At 31.6% G+C, this 16,967-nt stretch overlaps 4 protein-coding genes across 18 annotated transcripts in view; 3 read left to right on the forward strand and 1 right to left on the reverse strand.

Annotated features, from left to right (window-relative positions):
- LOC123010639 (hepatocyte nuclear factor 4-gamma) overlaps positions 1 to 9,813 on the forward strand; it is an 11,784-nt gene extending 1,971 nt beyond the window's left edge. For 3 of the 15 annotated variants that reach the window (XM_044407699.1, XM_044407703.1, XM_044407694.1), the window contains exons 2-8: positions 6,222 to 6,435; positions 6,929 to 7,023; positions 7,078 to 7,211; positions 7,266 to 7,542; positions 7,806 to 7,958; positions 8,099 to 8,335; positions 8,536 to 9,813. In XM_044407699.1, coding sequence (XP_044263634.1) covers positions 6,222 to 6,435; positions 6,929 to 7,023; positions 7,078 to 7,211; positions 7,266 to 7,542; positions 7,806 to 7,958; positions 8,099 to 8,335; positions 8,536 to 8,828 — 1,403 coding nt within the window. In that variant the 3' untranslated portion in view covers positions 8,829 to 9,813. Of the gene's footprint in view, positions 1 to 2,349; positions 2,686 to 5,591; positions 5,679 to 6,206; positions 6,436 to 6,928; positions 7,024 to 7,077; positions 7,212 to 7,265; positions 7,543 to 7,805; positions 7,959 to 8,098; positions 8,336 to 8,535 lie in introns of those variants that run through there. The other 12 variants (XM_044407698.1, XM_044407693.1, XM_044407697.1 and 9 more) reach the window with 10 other exon arrangements.
- LOC123010642 (DNA replication complex GINS protein PSF3) lies at positions 9,765 to 10,613 on the reverse strand. The gene is made up of 3 exons (XM_044407705.1): positions 10,423 to 10,613; positions 10,107 to 10,375; positions 9,765 to 10,055 (listed from the first exon to the last, which is right to left on the reverse strand). The coding sequence occupies exons 1-3, from the start codon at positions 10,526 to 10,528 to the stop codon at positions 9,828 to 9,830; spliced, it is 603 nt and encodes a 200-aa protein (XP_044263640.1). The 5' UTR covers positions 10,529 to 10,613; the 3' UTR covers positions 9,765 to 9,827.
- Positions 10,614 to 10,750: 137 nt separating this feature from the next.
- LOC123010641 (proteasome subunit alpha type-4-like) lies at positions 10,751 to 12,072 on the forward strand. The gene is made up of 7 exons (XM_044407704.1): positions 10,751 to 10,908; positions 11,011 to 11,053; positions 11,108 to 11,270; positions 11,320 to 11,486; positions 11,535 to 11,665; positions 11,712 to 11,835; positions 11,882 to 12,072. The coding sequence occupies exons 1-7, from the start codon at positions 10,906 to 10,908 to the stop codon at positions 12,025 to 12,027; spliced, it is 777 nt and encodes a 258-aa protein (XP_044263639.1). The 5' UTR covers positions 10,751 to 10,905; the 3' UTR covers positions 12,028 to 12,072.
- Positions 12,073 to 12,137: 65 nt separating this feature from the next.
- On the forward strand, positions 12,138 to 16,385 carry LOC123010439 (ATP synthase subunit alpha, mitochondrial). Its single transcript, XM_044407332.1, has 7 exons — positions 12,138 to 12,292; positions 12,524 to 12,748; positions 12,799 to 12,952; positions 14,819 to 15,005; positions 15,056 to 15,374; positions 15,431 to 16,008; positions 16,063 to 16,385. The coding sequence occupies exons 1-7, from the start codon at positions 12,227 to 12,229 to the stop codon at positions 16,175 to 16,177; spliced, it is 1,644 nt and encodes a 547-aa protein (XP_044263267.1). The 5' UTR covers positions 12,138 to 12,226; the 3' UTR covers positions 16,178 to 16,385.
- Positions 16,386 to 16,967: the final 582 nt, after the last annotated feature.

Here is a 16,967-nt window from a genome sequence, read left to right on the forward strand (position 1 = left end):
TGAATATTTTGACAAAATTATTTGTAGTTATTTTGACAATTTTATTATTTTCTTATGTTATTATTAATTTAGTCTGTTGGAAAGAAATTTTTATATGCATCTCTACTATACAAAAAAAATGTTAAAAAAAATCTATCTATAAAAATTTCCAAGTTATGAAAGTTTGCTCTTTGAATCTATTTTTGTTGGAAAAATAATTTTCCGAGGCTATTAGAAGAGGAAACAAGGAAGCTATATCCTAAATTATAAGTAACTCTGTTTAATGTTGTAATTTGTGGCTTTTGTTGGGAAAATTTTTGTACCTTTGCTAAATAATTTAAAAAAAAACGTATACAAAATCATCAGTAAAATGTCAAAAAATAAATGTTAAAATTTTTTGATAGATAGAATTTTTTACACATTTTTTCCATGTTCCTGGTATCTTATCTTATTTAAAATTTTTCTCTGGGACGCAAGTTTTGACACACCCTATACTTGTTTATTCCCTTGATACATAAATAGCTAATTTGATAAAATAATGTCTAATTATACCTAATAGTATAAGTACTCTCTCACTACACGTGTATCGACATATAAGAGTATTTTATCACATATCTGTAATGTAGAAATATTACCAAAAACACTTGAAAAGATATTGAATGTGAAAACGAATTGTCGTTTTCGACAAATCAAAATTTGAACTGTAAAACATTTGTTTTGTTTATCGTAAAAGAGAATTCATTGTTGTACTCACAACCACTTACTTCATTTGTCAATTTTTTTTATCGCATTGCAATTTTTAATTAGTAAAGATTTTGATGTAGTATTGGCAGTTTGTGTAATAAAATAAATGTGTTATTATCAAATTATTGCATCTTTTATTTAAGAAATTTTATATCACAGAATAAATTTGTTTTGAAGTTTATTACTCATCATTTTTGTGTAAAACATCATGTAGAACGCGTGATTATAAGAGGTCATTTTATCACTGGTAACGTGCTCTTGGATTCTTTAGATGTCACTGCATTGAAATATAAATTTATGAATAAATTGAAATTTTATCATGAAAATCGCTTAAAAGCACCTTAAAGGTAGAGATTTCGAAAAATATAAAAAAACTCACAGTAAAATGAACGACAGGGCTGAGTCTTTTAATGGTTTTTTTCCAATCTTTTCGGAAACATTTTTGATAAAATTACAAAATTTAGTACAGTTGTAAACCTTTATACACCTAAACGAATTCGAAGATAAAATGTAAAAATTTTTAATCAGGGGCTTCCTAAACTGAGTGGATTTAGGGTAAAAAATACTTTATTTCTAACTCTAACTATTTCGGTTGTAGTTTCTTGCTACTTTCAGCAACAAAATTCCAAATTTCATGGTTTTCCATAAAAAAGTTTTTTGCGTTTTTCCGATTTTGAGTAAAATCAATTTTAAAATTTATGTTACAGACCATAAACAGCATAAAAATATTAGATTTGTTTTACCGTTTAGGACGCCCCAAAACTTGACCATTTCATTTTGGAATTCGTTTAGGTGTATAAACTTTTATATAGCTGTATGTACCAAATCTTGTAATTTAATCTATTCTGAAATATTGGGGAAAACTTTTTAAAGAACAAAAAAAAACTTTAAAGAACACAGCCCTTTTAGGGGCATTTATCGAAACATGTTTATTGGAATCTTTTGTCTTAAAATTGAATATTTCATCATCTACATATTTAAATTTGTAAGAACACCCTGTATATATTCTCATTAAGCAGAACTACGGATACCTAAAGACTAGGATATGACACGATGTAAAACAAAACGTCTCCGTTCTCGATTGTTGCGTTAGTGAGGCCAGATAGCGCAGTTGTTCCTTTCATAAGTTTTAAGAGCAATGAAATGAAAAAAATGGCTAAATATACATAACGATGAGCAAATCACAAACAAAAAAATTAATAATAAGAGATAAAGGTAATGTAAATTGAAAACTATATTTAAAAAAATGTCAAACATTTACCGATTTGCGCTCCGTGTGTCATTTCTAATTTTTGTATTATTGGAAAAAAAACAGAAAAAAAAATCGCATAATTCAAAAACAACATAAAATTTCGTACTCAAAATACTATCACAATTTTTATATTACTTTAATTTATATAAATTATTATTTTCTGACGACAAATGATAAAAAAAACCGCTTGGTTCCATACTTTATATTCACCCTGTATGTGTTTCGATAGATACATCAGGTGTAATTAAAATAAAGACGCTTTGATTTGATTTGAATTTTGAAGCGCGCTCAATAGAAAAGTCCTCCATGATTGGTCGATAAGTTTTTGACGTCAGAGGATATAAAATGATAAATGAATAAAACCTGCGACTCGTCCTCGCCGCTTACGTATCATAAGTAAAATATAAATTGAAAACGAGCGTTCGCTTCGTAACAAACCGCGACGACGACGATCACCACAGAGATATTATGCAGGTTGTCGTAAATGTGTGGTGCGGTGACTTGGCAGAATACTTTAGAAATCGACGTGAAACGCACGCTTCCAGATCAAATTGTTCTTTCTTATCACGATGTCGTTGTGATCTAGTGACCTAACGCGAGTGGAAAAACTTAAATTTAGACTATTTTATCGGGCTGTTTTCAACCGCAAAGTTTATTTAGTGAACGTGGACACTCATTTCAGTGACTAGCTGATATGGGATTATATGAAGGTATTTTGACAACATCTAATCTAGCATTATGTATTCTATTACCTGGTAAAACTACTACATACATAGCTCGCTGTGTGTGTAAGTAGAGAATTATTCTAATTACACTTAACAACATAATTGGTTCGACTATCAAGGACAAGGCCGATTAGAAATTTTAACTCCTTGAAATAAAAAACACTTCTTTGAGATCTAATTATTACACGAAGAGAAAAATAGAATAAAATAAAACTGTGATTGAGCTAAGAAACACACTCATCAGTGGAGAGGGATTCCGTAGATTCGGTTATTATGCAACAATTGGTCAAAGTCCAAATTATATTTCTGGAATGAAAGTTCTATTTAAATCTTCATACGCACTCCTATTAACGCCAAATTTATATCAAAATACAAACTTGCTTGACAATTTTTATTTAAATAACATAAAAACAGTTTATTGTTTATCAATACGACACTATTTGCACTTTTAAGTCCAAACATTTAGTTTGTTATGTAATTACAATTTCTTATAGTTTGACACACACGTGTTGCTCTATCAGAATGCTAAATATTAATTTTTTTCATTCACAATTAAATAAGACAATTTTATGCTTCTTCTTATAATAATTAAATCAATTGTCTTGTAATGAGAGTCAATAATATTAAAAGCGTTTTGTTCTTAGTATCATATTGAATAGGCTGTAATAAATTTCTTCGGGTTTTACATTACAAAATAAAAGAAATGAGTAAGAGAAATTAGTTGTAAAAATTGGTTTTCCGCTAATAGTTTAATTTCTCATAAAACAATGATATTGTGGTTTTACTATTAATTTCATTTTTGCAAATGTGGTTTCTCTTCTTGTTATCTATCTAAGACTTTTGGATCCAATATCTCTATTATTTGCCAACGGATTTAAAATGTATTTAGTAGATAGAGATAAATATCGCATTACTAGTCTTTAAAATGCTTTTTAAAAATGCTAAATAACTTAAAATTCATATTAAATTGTTAATTGCCAATAAAAAATGTCATAAGCAAAAATCTGTCTTTTAAAAAAATCTGGTGTGAACATCACACGACTTTCCTTATCCAACTTATTTGGAAAACATACCCATTATTATTTTTATTTTATCCCATTTTACTGTTTTCTAAATAATTTTTATTTATTTATATTTATTATCTTCAACCGTATAATTTAGATTTTTGGTCTTTGTGGCCGAACGGTGCGACCGATTTATACCAAATGTTTCGTGCTACGCCCCCTTGCTACAAGTAACTTACATACCAAATTTCCAAGTTTCTAGTTCTTATCGTTCTCGAGATATGCTGTTTACAGACAGACACACACACACACTACCCAATGGCCTTTTTTGGTGTCTTGAAGATATAATCCCTTATAGGATAAGGAAAGTAAAAATTGTGTAAAAAGTGACCGGATTTTAATCACCCCTGACTGTTGATATTTGACGTTTATTGTTTCTCTAACTTTAAAAAGTTAATAACCTAATTTAGGAACTGCATTTTTTGGGCTAATCATTTCAGTACAAAAAAAAGATGCTTGACTTAATTTACCACAGGGTTGTACAAATTGAACGGATTCATAAAAATCCGTTGGCAAATAGGATATTAGGCCCGCAAATTTTACGTGGGACACCTTGTATAGTGGAATATTTTCGAATTTGTTATAAGTCTAAATGTTTCCAGTTTTTCCACAATAAATTGCAGAACAGAGACAAAAAAATTGTTTGCGACGAAGTTTTTGCTTATCAAAATCATTGTTCGCTGATAAGTGTGGAAATATACCGTTGGCTTGTTCAACATTTTTTATGAATATTTCATTCAACCATTGTTGAAAACAGTCTTTTTATTTAAATTTGTTTGTGATTATTTACTAGCGCCACTATGCTGCTCCTTTAATAATAGTAACTTATCAGTAATGTGTCATATATTATGCGTCGAATTTATTTATCATTTCCTGGAATTTTCAGAGAATTAAATAATGATGATTCTTAACGTCCAAAGTCTTTCTTTTCTTATCAGTGTTTGAATCAAGGTTATTAACAATGATCCATCGAAAATTTCCATTATTTCGACGATAACTTTGTTGAAATCTAATCCTGGGATTGATAAATTGATATTATGTAGTAGACAAGTGGTTATTTGTCCCTTTTCATAAACTTGCTGGTATGCCAATAGGAAAAACTACTGATTAATAAATAGAGCTTTTCGTCATTGTAACGTCATCACATTATGTGACGTAAAATCGTGTTCAAAATCACATCAACCTTTGGAGTGTCCAAAAGTCCAAACCAAGACCTACCGCAAGGGAACTCCGAATTGAGCTTCGACTATGAACTGCTTACCAACTGATTTTTTAAATACAACAATCGCAGTCTAGAGGGACAATCTGTGATTGCTGACCTAATAGGTCATGAATATTGCGACTAAACTCAACAACGCCCCTTATTAATCACAATAAACAAAATTATTATTATAAAGAAAGAACTCATTTCAAAAATTAACAAAGAAAATTTATCTGTAGTGGAATATTTTTGTAACGGAAATATAATTGCAGTGATATGTACACAATTATTTTTTTTTAATTATTTAATGTGGATATGTATTGAAAAATAATTGTTCTTGAAGGTTATTTAAATTAGCACGTTAACGCTGACATCTCAAAACTAATGTTAAGATTGTTGGTTTAGTAATAAATAATGTAAATTTATCAATATTAACTTATTCGCTTTGTAAATATTTATAATGCAGAAAATAATAACGGAAATCTACAAAATCGAAGAGGAATGAATTTCAAGCAAACTGATAACTACTGCAGACTAAACAAATGTTACCAATCGAAAATCTAAGGATAGTATAATAATTTCTAGTGTTGTCACATTTTTATTTAATTTTATTTTCCATCACATAGGTAGACTTACAACAAATTGTCGACACTTTCGTATAACAGGAAGTTGTTCTAAGATTGCATTCAACGATATGAAAAAAGCAATCGAAGGTAATAAAAGGAAGAGAATAACTATTTTATTATTCAGACTAATTCAAATCCATCAAGAAATTGTTTCAACTTGAGAAAATTTTGAAATGTTTTTCAAGTCTTATAGTTGCTGCTTGTCCATTTAATTGTCTCCATACTCAACTCACTATTCAAGTTAATTTATTTAATTGACATTCTGGTTTTTATTGGCGTCATATTTAGATATTCTAAAATTTTCCAGTACATAGTGGTTATTAACAGTTTTTTTTTTAAGCCAATAATAAATAATTTCCCATCAGCCTCCTACCTGAAAATCAAGTTTTTTCTATTCGCTTTCATGAAAAAATGAATGATTTTTGCACAAGTTTGGTTTTATGTAATTACCGAAATAGCCCAACATGAACATTAAAGCGAATGACATAAGCAAATGGAATTTGTAATTACCTACAATTTAAGAATCTATTAACAAAGCAAACAATACAAAATATATTGTTTTTTTACACAAAAAAAATGCAATTAATTTTAATTTCCTTGTGATATTTAAGTTAGGTATCGTTTCAGCAGACACTGAAATGACGATGGCAGCGAGTAACAACTCGCTAACAGCAACCCTGAATAACTCTGGATCTGCAGGAGCAGCAGGAGTAGTTCAAATGAGCCAACATTGTGCCATTTGTGGTGATAGAGCAACAGGAAAACATTATGGTGCTGCATCCTGCGACGGTTGCAAGGGATTTTTCAGAAGATCTGTCAGGAAAAATCATTTATATACATGCAGGTAATTCGATAAATGAAAAAATAATTTAATAGTCATCATGTCTGTGCGAAATCGACGACGAGTTTTTATTAATGACCTTGCGTCAATGTAACTAGGTAAATTTTGCTGGGAAATAATTATAGCGTAATAGATCAATGTTACCTTGCGTTGGTAATAATAATTATGATGATAATTTCATGTATTTGATAACAAGTAGTGTTTACGATGATGTTGTCGTTAATGATCAAATAAATAATTGCTTTTTTATTACATTTACTTAGTTATTGTAAAATGGCCGTATTTTTTGCACTCAAACACACATTTGTGTAAATATTCGAGGGCCGAAAATAACCAGTCTTGTGTAAATGTTTTTCTCTTTAAAATTCATTAATTCAAGGTGGACTGAAATAAAATTACAAGGTCACATAGATTGTTGGTTTAGTTTTTGTTCATTTTTATGGGGGGACGGGGATTTCCAAAAAGAAATTCCCGCATCTATACTTATTTTTTGTAGGTTTAGTCGAAATTGCATAGTGGATAAGGACAAAAGAAACCAATGTAGGTATTGTCGTTTAAGGAAATGTTTCAAAGCTGGTATGAAAAAAGAAGGTAAAAAAAAAGTGACCATCACATATTTATATTTTTAATTGAATAATTTCGTAGCTGTACAAAACGAACGCGATAGAATAAGTTGTCGACGACCGAGTTATGAAGAAAACAATCAAAATAACGGCTTATCAGTTGGTTCATTGCTAAATGCCGAAATGTTATCACGGCAAGTAGGAGCAGCACTGGAAGTAATAACAAATCAATAAATTTGAATAAAAAAATCACAATTGAATTTATTCTAGCAAATGGGTCCCACTCCTGTTAACGATTACGATTTATCCAACAAACAATTAGCCAGTATAAACGATGTTTGTGATTCAATGAAACAACAACTTTTGATTTTGGTCGAATGGGCCAAATACATTCCAGCATTCACAGATCTTCAATTAGACGACCAAGTTGCCCTTTTGCGAGCCCACGCCGGTGAACATCTTCTTCTAGGACTCGCACGACGTTCCATGCACCTTAAGGACATTCTCCTTTTGGGCAACAATTGCATCATCACCAAACACAGTCCAGGTAAATTATTATTATTATTTCTCTTGCATGGGGAAAAAACACCACAATTCATTTAAGGGTGGTTTAGCATGTTCGTACATTTATTCAGTCTTGTAACATTTGCACGTTACAGAGCATTAATTAACGGGATTGGTTTTTATAGGTATCATTTGAATGTTTATTTGGGAATAGCAGATAGCATGGCATGCATATTAATCATAATTATTAAATAAATAAATGTACGAACATGGAGATTTGAATTAAATGGACAATGTCCAATGCAGTGATGATGTTGACAGACTCCCGAGTCTCTCCCGATTTGGATATTTCCCGTGTTGGTAGTCGAATCATGGACGAACTGGTTAAACCTATGACAGAAGTCCAGGTGGATGACACTGAATTTGCTTGCCTCAAGGCTATTGTATTTTTCGATCCGAGTAAGTAATATATCAGATAAGTGTTTTGCGCAATAATTTTAAAAATAACCGAACAAATAATGATAAGATTAAGGAAAGAAACTTGTTATCGTTTTAATTGAAAGATCAATATCGATCGAAATTTAAATTCTGTGTTACAGATGCCAAAGGATTAAGTGAGCCAGCACGCATCAAGGCCTTACGTTACCAAATCCAAATTAATTTAGAAGATTATATTAGCGATAGACAATACGACAGTAGGGGTAGATTCGGGGAATTACTTTTAACACTTCCTGCTCTTCAGTCAATTACATGGCAAATGATTGAACAGATCCAATTTGCTAAATTATTCGGAGTCGCACATATCGATAGTTTATTGCAAGAAATGCTCCTAGGAGGTAATGATTATTATATTTTTTTTATCAAGGTAAAAAGAAAAGCAATTAACCTGTTTAGTAATCAATTATATGAAATAATAACACCATTAATCATATTAACAACAATTATTAAAACGTGTTTGTGATGAGCAATAAACTAGGACAAGTAATAATTATGTTTTGCACGTGGCAAGACTTGAATTCAACTAAGTAAAATATAGAATCGATTCTAGGTGCCAGTATTGACACGAACACAGCTGCAATGATGAGTAGTTCTGCTAATACCAGCGTCAATTACCAAAGTACCAGCGATTCAGCTGATAGTCCAGTCACATCGCCAAACACAACACAATGCAATAGCCCAACAGATCATCTAATAAATGGGAATATTTCGAGTCCTCCAACAGCAACATCGAATGTTCTCATCATGCGTGATATTACACCAATTGATGAAAATTCATACATGGCATTTAAACAAGAACCCATTCAAGAAGTGGAACAACACACATTTTAAACTCCTATTTATCTAGAATAAGTTTTTTTCAAAAAAGTATTTCTACAGGGTAATTTTAATTGTGTTATTAGTCATCACACGATTGCATGAAGTGGTGTCGTCTTCCAAAACATGATGAACTAATTACAGTGCCTTAAACTGATTATAAAAGTGCTTATAGAGAGGCTGTGAAATGAATAACTACATATTATCGCACCAAACTTTTCTTGGTTGCGTGGAATTATATTATTGCGTGTACCTATTTTAACTTGCCAATTTTCATAGTCATGCTTTTAAATGATATTGATAGGAAAGACCTGATTGCTCAATTTTTAAAGAACAAATTATGTATATAATGTAAACAGATCTCTTATTGGCAGTGGTGTTTTAATTTTTATCGTAGGTGTATGGAATTTTTTAGTGTTAGCATTACTATAAAAGACACTCTTTTTTTTTTTTAATTAATACATAAGTAATTTGCCATTGAGTTACTGACATTTTGTTATATGTTTCTAAATTAAATGCTTTAGGATAAGAAAATATATGATGTATCCTTCCCTACCTAATTTAACATTTAAATTTGTGAGTGGAAGGTCAGTGTATAGTTATAATTTTTTTAATTGGTTATATGGTCGACATTGAGATTTTACTCAATGTGTAAGTAAGGGTAATTTAACCTATTTTGTTTGTTTTTTTTTCCTTTATTTAGTTTGCATTTTTCTACCATTTAAGGTGGCAAGGTTCTTTGTTTTTTGTTACCAGTTATGTTAGTTTTATTGTTGTATAATCGGTGTTTGTATGTTTTCTTTGTTTTATTTAATCTATTAAGTTTCATGTGTTATGGCGAAAACGTTTGGTATTGAAATTAGTTTACCTAAACTTTAGATAACAAAATTATGTCATAATGCAATGCAAAATTGCCGTTATTTATTTAGGTGAATTGTTAAAAGGCTGGAGGTGGCAATATTACGTTTCTTTATATTAATATAAATATTTTATAAAAATATGTAACTTGTTTATTTAAAAAAATTCCTCATCTACTCTCTTCCTTTTTTTATGATTGGTCACCATAGTGGCTGCTTCTAAAGGTATTTCTGATACTTTCAACCATGAAATTAACTTCATTCTAGCATCATGCCCACTTTCATACAACCTTTTTTCTAGAGCATCCAATTTTTCTATAACAATAGGATCAGATATAAAGTTGTCTGCTAAATCCATGATTTGTCTAAATCGCAATGTAAACGTCTAAAATCAATCGTTTAAAATAAATATTTTACTTGTTCAATAATACTTTACATGTAATAACGCTTCTGCTATATCATAATTCTGAGTAAAACGTTTTACATAAGACCCCAATTCATAAAAATAAACACCAAACTTATGCAAATCAACTGCACAAGGATCAGCTTTGAGAATTTCAAGATATGTATCCTTGTAAACTTTTGGCAAATCTGGGGCTATCACAGGTTGTCTCATTAGAGTAATTTCGAGTACTAGCCATAGTGGTAACTCCAACACCGTGCCAGATTTTAGATCTGTATCCTCTGTAGCTGGATTTAACTTTCCTAAAACGCAACTTTATAACCCCACTAGGTGCTAAAACAGTGATTACCTAATTTGAGTATGTTTTGAACAAACTTGCAAGGAATTTTTTCTTGAGTCGCTAGAATGTCATCGACGGAGAAATAATTTGGCAAATAAGATGTCTGAAGCGCCATTATTTCATTTTTTTATCAAAATCTTGATCAAAACCAAAACGAATTGACGTTTTAAAAATGCGCATGCGTCAAACTTTTGCTATCGTTTGTTCAACAAATACAAAATTAGATTATAAATTATTTGAGTAATAATAAACAATAATTCTTACTGTTTCTAAAAACAAATGTTGTTGTAAGTAATAACTAAAATGTAAAAATATAAAAACTGATAAAAAAAAAAATAGTTATATTACGATTTAGGCTTTTTGTTATTTGTGTTGCGCACTTCCGGCTTCCAAAAGTGCTGTCATCATATTATTGTGGTTACTTTTTAAAGTCGAATTTTTGCTTTAATTACCGTTTAATCGAAAACTACACTATCCCGAAACTTGTGAAAAATGGTAAGTTTTGTTATGGTAGATTTGAAATAGAAATTTGTGAGAATTGAGGTTATGTTTGTTTTTGTTGCATTGTCATCTCTTTTCTGTAAAATCAAATTTCAGGCTCGTCGATATGATACACGAACCACGATATTTTCCCCAGAAGGTAACTATTTAAAAATATTCCAATTTGTAACTAAAAAATAAAAATTGTCTTTAGGCAGGTTGTATCAAGTTGAATATGCAATGGAAGCCATCAGTCATGCAGGCACTTGCTTAGGTATTCTTGCCAATGATGGTATACTTCTTGCTGCTGAAAGACGGAATACCAACAAGTTGCTTGATGAAGTATTCACTTCAGAAAAAATCTACAAACTCAATGAGTATGTTGATGTTTTGACTATTATTATTATGTAATGTGTAAAATTTCAGTGATATGGTATGCAGCGTGGCTGGTATTACTTCAGATGCGAATGTGTTAACCAATGAGCTTCGCTTGATTGGCCAAAGATACCTCTTTCAGTATGGTGAATCAATGCCTTGTGAACAATTGGTTTCTTGGTTGTGTGATGTTAAACAAGCATATACACAATATGGAGGTTGCATAACGGATTAGTTTTCTTAATATTTATAAAAATTGTTTACAGGAAAACGTCCCTTTGGTGTTTCTATTTTATACATGGGATGGGATAAACATTATGGCTATCAATTATATCAGTCAGATCCAAGTGGGAACTACAGTGGATGGAAAGCAACATGCATTGGAAATAATAGCGCTGTAAGTTGTAATAATTATTACCAACAAGTTTAATTATATTTTGTAGGCTGCCATATCCAGTTTAAAACAAGAATACAAGGAGGGCGAAATGACTCTTGAAGATGCTAAAACTTTAGCCATTAAAGTTCTTGTTAAAACTTTGGATATGACTAAACTTACAGCAGAAAAAGGTAAAATTTAGATTTGTTGATTCATTAAATGAAATATTATTTATAGTTGAGATGGCAACTCTCAGTCGTGTAAATAACAAAACTATTATCCGCATTCTTACAAGCAAAGAAGTTGAAGAATTGATCAACCAATATGAAAAAAAGGAAGCCGATGCTGAAGCTCTTAAAAAGGAGCAAAAAACCGTTTCTTAATTACATAATTGTCATGTTTAACTACAATAAATTGATTTACTTAAATTATTATTTTTGAAAATCCCGCCGTTTTAAAATATTCACGAAAGATGTCACTGTAGTTGGCACTTCCGCCGCATTGCATTGTGGGTCAGACAACCTAATCGCCCTTTGCAGCCTGAAATTTCGTGTCTAGTGCTGGGAATAAAATACAAGAAAAATGTCTCTTCTTTCAGTTCGTCTGGCTGCTTCAGTGGCAAGGCGTTTGCCGAATAATGTCACACAGGTAATAATTTCATTTTTATGAAAAAAAAGTCTAAATTTTACGTAACACACAAGTGCCATCCGGTGACATAATCTCTTTTTTTCCTTCCCAAATTAATATCTGATCCAAGATGCGACATAAACTAATAAATTATACAACGACTGTTGTGGCTACACTAATGACCTTTGTAGTGTGAGATTTTGCGATAATGGTGGATGTGTTATGTAATCGTTATAAATTTTGTGTGTTAAGGTCGCAGGGGTGGCTTTCCCAGCCTCTCGAAAACTCCACGTCACCCCAAATAATCGCGGCGTTGAGCTTTCATCCATTTTAGAAGAACGCATCCTTGGGTCTGCCCCAAAAGCCGATCTTGACGAAACTGGACGTGTGTTGAGTATTGGTGATGGTATCGCTCGTGTCTACGGCCTCAAAAATATCCAAGCCGATGAGATGGTGGAATTCTCATCAGGTCTTAAGGTGATTATTGATATTACAAATTGACAAAATTGATTATTTTCTATATTTAGGGTATGGCTCTTAACTTGGAACCTGACAACGTTGGTGTCGTAGTCTTTGGTAACGACAAACTCATCAAAGAAGGCGATATTGTCAAACGAACGGGGGCTATCGTCGATGTTCCAGTGGGCGATGAACTTCTGGGACGTGTAGTAGACGCTTTGGGTATTTATTTGTCTCATTTTTAGTAGGGGCCTAAAAAGGCCACAAAAGGTGGGGTAGTAATAATTTTCAAAGTTTTTGACCTTGGAGGAGGACCATTCGAGGCGCCATGAAAGGTACGAAAAATCAGTTTTTCCAAAATAACTCCGATTCTACGACAGAAGTGTTCTGATAAAAGTTAAAGAAGACAAAATTCCTCACATTTTCTGTATCAATATTTTTTTGTAAGTCTAATGTGTAACGAGTTACAGCGGCGCACAGTGAGCGGCAAAAATCCAGATTTTGTAGGTAATCCAAAAAATTTAATTTGATACCTTTGTTAAAAATAAGTAATTAAATATATTTAAAGAGTTTAAATACCAAAAACCTCCATATTAATTTATCTATAAGCATGAGAAGTCGTCACACAATAAATAAGCATATTTTCACGATCGCTTGGATAAGTCTTAAGACATATTTTGTTTGTGATTTGTTGAGTTTTGCAAAATTGATCTAGTTGTATTAGGTTCATGTACATTTAAAAAAGTTTTTTTGGAAACAAGTTTGTTTAATAATTTTAAGAACACCAAATTTTTGTAAAATTTTGCGCCAAACTGGGACTTGTTGGAAACTGTTCTTTACACTCTGTGTTAACGATTAAAACAAAATCAGCTGCGTAAATCTAAAATAATAATCTCCAATTCTTACAAGTAAGGTAGATAGAAGAAAGTTCTTTTTTTCTTGTAAATGGTAATTCAAACACTATTTTTTTTTTAGTTTCTTTTGTAGGTAAATATGTATGCAGAGGTAAAAAATAATTTTAGTCGTTTAAAGCTCTATTGGTATTACTACGTGTTCTCATATTGAATTAACAACTATAACATTAAAAGGGTTGTTCGAAAAATGTTATTTTTAATAAGAATTTTACAGCCCTCGAAACGTGGGTATCGAAGTTTGTGTTTTTTTGTAATAACTGGGAACCATTTGACCAAATATAAAAAGTGGTTCAGAAGTCTGGAAACGCTTATTTTCTGTCAAAACTATCAATTTTTTGTCAAAAAAATTATACGTGTATAATAGCTATAAAATTCCACAACAAATCGAATATAAATTAATTGTTTATACTTACGAGATAAACATAGTAACAATTTTTTTTAATGGAAACCTACCACAATTTTTTTCTAGACGATTGTTCCTGTGCAATTTTTTTTTTGTAAACCTAACACTTTTTATTAAAAAAATGTTTGACTTACAAGTATTAAAGATTTTTTCTTTAATAAACTAATAAATTGATGAATGTTTAAAGGTTGTAAAGAAACGATGCCAAAATATTTTTTATTTTAATTAATTGTTTAAACGTACCATCCCTTAGCCGGTGGAAGAAAGTTTTGACAACAGATAAAGTTTATACTCGTAATTTTTTTAACATAAATTGTAACAGTTTTCTGTACATTTATGCATGAACATATCTTTATAAAACAATAAATAAAAAGCCGTTTTATTTAAGAAAAAAATATTAATAGTATGGTAATCTCAAAAGTTTAAACAATTTTTCTCTTTAACATATTTTATAATCGGATCTTTTTTCTTAAACTGTCACTGAAATTTTTAATCAGAAATTTGTGATTTGAGGAAAATATGCACAAATATGCAATATTCCCTAAAATATGCACCAAGTTTAACTTTTATCTGAACACTTTTGCCGTAGAATCAACCACTGTGGAGTTATTTTGGATTTTCGTACCTTTCATCCAAGATGGCGACTCGAGCGAATTTTTTGTCAAGGCCTAGACTTTAACAACATATTAAAAAATTACTACTAGCCCAGCTGTTGTAGGGCAAAACTCCCTATCGAATGGACTATTTAAATTGTCTCTAAACTGTTTTTAGGTAATGCAATCGATGGCAAGGGACCTATCAACACCAAACAACGCTTCCGTGTTGGCATCAAAGCACCAGGAATTATTCCTAGAACTTCAGTCAGGGAGCCAATGCAAACTGGTATTAAAGCTGTAGATTCTCTCGTTCCTATTGGTCGTGGTCAACGTGAATTGATCATTGGTGATCGTCAAACCGGGTACGATAACTCACTCATTCAATTATGAATAATTTACGTTTTAATTATAGTAAAACTGCACTCGCTATCGACACGATCATCAATCAAAAACGTTTTAATGACGCCGACGATGAGAAGAAAAAGTTGTACTGCATCTATGTCGCTATTGGTCAAAAAAGATCAACAGTTGCTCAAATTTTGAAGCGATTGACTGATACTGGAGCCATCAATTATACAATTATTGTCTCAGCTACAGCGTCCGATGCTGCACCTTTGCAATACTTGGCACCTTATTCAGGCTGTGCCATGGGTGAATATTTCCGTGACAATGGCAAACATGCCCTCATTATCTACGACGATTTGTCCAAACAAGCCGTAGCTTATCGTCAAGTATGTTGAAACACTAATCACACAATTATTATTATTAATTGTAATAATTTGTATAGATGTCGCTGTTGTTGCGTCGTCCTCCAGGTCGTGAGGCCTACCCCGGCGACGTCTTCTATCTCCACTCCCGTCTATTGGAGCGTGCCGCAAAAATGTCTGATGCCCATGGTGGCGGCTCTTTGACCGCTTTGCCCGTCATTGAAACACAAGCCGGTGACGTGTCTGCTTACATTCCCACCAATGTGATTTCCATCACCGATGGTCAGATCTTCTTGGAGACGGAATTGTTCTACAAGGGCATCCGTCCTGCGATCAATGTCGGTTTGTCTGTATCTCGTGTCGGATCGGCGGCTCAAACCAAAGCCATGAAACAAGTCGCCGGTTCAATGAAACTGGAATTGGCCCAATACCGAGAAGTGGCTGCGTTTGCACAGTTTGGCTCCGATTTAGATGCCGCCACTCAACAACTATTAAATAGAGGCGTGAGGTTGACGGAATTGTTGAAGCAAAGACAGTATGTGCCAATGGCTATTGAAGAACAAGTTGCTGTTATTTATTGCGGCGTTAGAGGACATCTTGATAAATTGGATCCTGCGAAAATTACCGTTTTCGAAAAGGAGTTCTCACAACATGTTAAGTGAGTGGAAAATACAAATACAAAGTACATTTTAATATCTCTAATTGTTTTCAGAACAAATCATCAAGCTATTCTTCAAAGTATCGCTAAAGAAGGCAAAATTACAGACGAAACTGATGCCCAATTGAAGAAGATTGTTGTTGATTTCATTTCAACCTTCTCTGGTTAAACATCATGTAATTAAGTCATTATTTATTTCTAGTTGATACATCTATAAATTGTCAACTAAAAATAAACCGTTGAGCCGTCTTAGATTAGGTCCGCCATAGTTTTAACACTCCTGTGAATTGTATAAGTAAAAAATTGCAATTAAGTATCTTGATGGTTAACGGCATTTTGTTTTTAATATCATTTGTCACAATAAACGTTAAACTGTGTCGTTTTGATTTCTTTTTCCCAAAAGTTAAATCACTATTTAGTTTCAGTGTTGCTTTTATAACAGGTTTAATTAAAAAGAATGACGTTGTACTTTTATCAGTGCAATACTGTTATCCAAATTCGATAATTACGTCTTATATGTACAGGGTGTCCCAAGTGTTAAGGCCAGCGTAAAAAAAAATTCTAATTGATTAAAAAAGAATTTTGATGGTGTAAAGGATAATGTTTTGATATTGTACAAAATTTTTATGGCAAATTTTTGGAGAAAAAAAAATTCAATTAACGAATAGTTTCTACATGATAAAATTCTTAGATTTTTTTGCGTGGTTTTTGTGAAAATAGAATAATGATAAAGTAGATAGGTTTTAAATAATTAACATTTTAATACTGAAAATCTGAAACTTGGAATAATTTATGAGGGGGTTTGCGGTAATTAGTGATTGAATTTCTTGACACATTTATGACGTCATGCCAAATTTGGCCATAAATTACTAGAATTCGCAATTTCCAATATTAAAATGTTAATTACTCAAGATTCATCAACTATTACATTATTCAATTTTCAGTTGGCATTAAGAAAA

This window comes from Tribolium madens, unplaced genomic scaffold, assembly GCF_015345945.1.
Source record: "Tribolium madens isolate multiple individuals breed KSU strain unplaced genomic scaffold, Tmad_KSU_1.1 Scaffold_91;HRSCAF=231;Tcas5.2_LG7, whole genome shotgun sequence".
NCBI lineage: Eukaryota > Metazoa > Arthropoda > Insecta > Coleoptera > Tenebrionidae > Tribolium > Tribolium madens.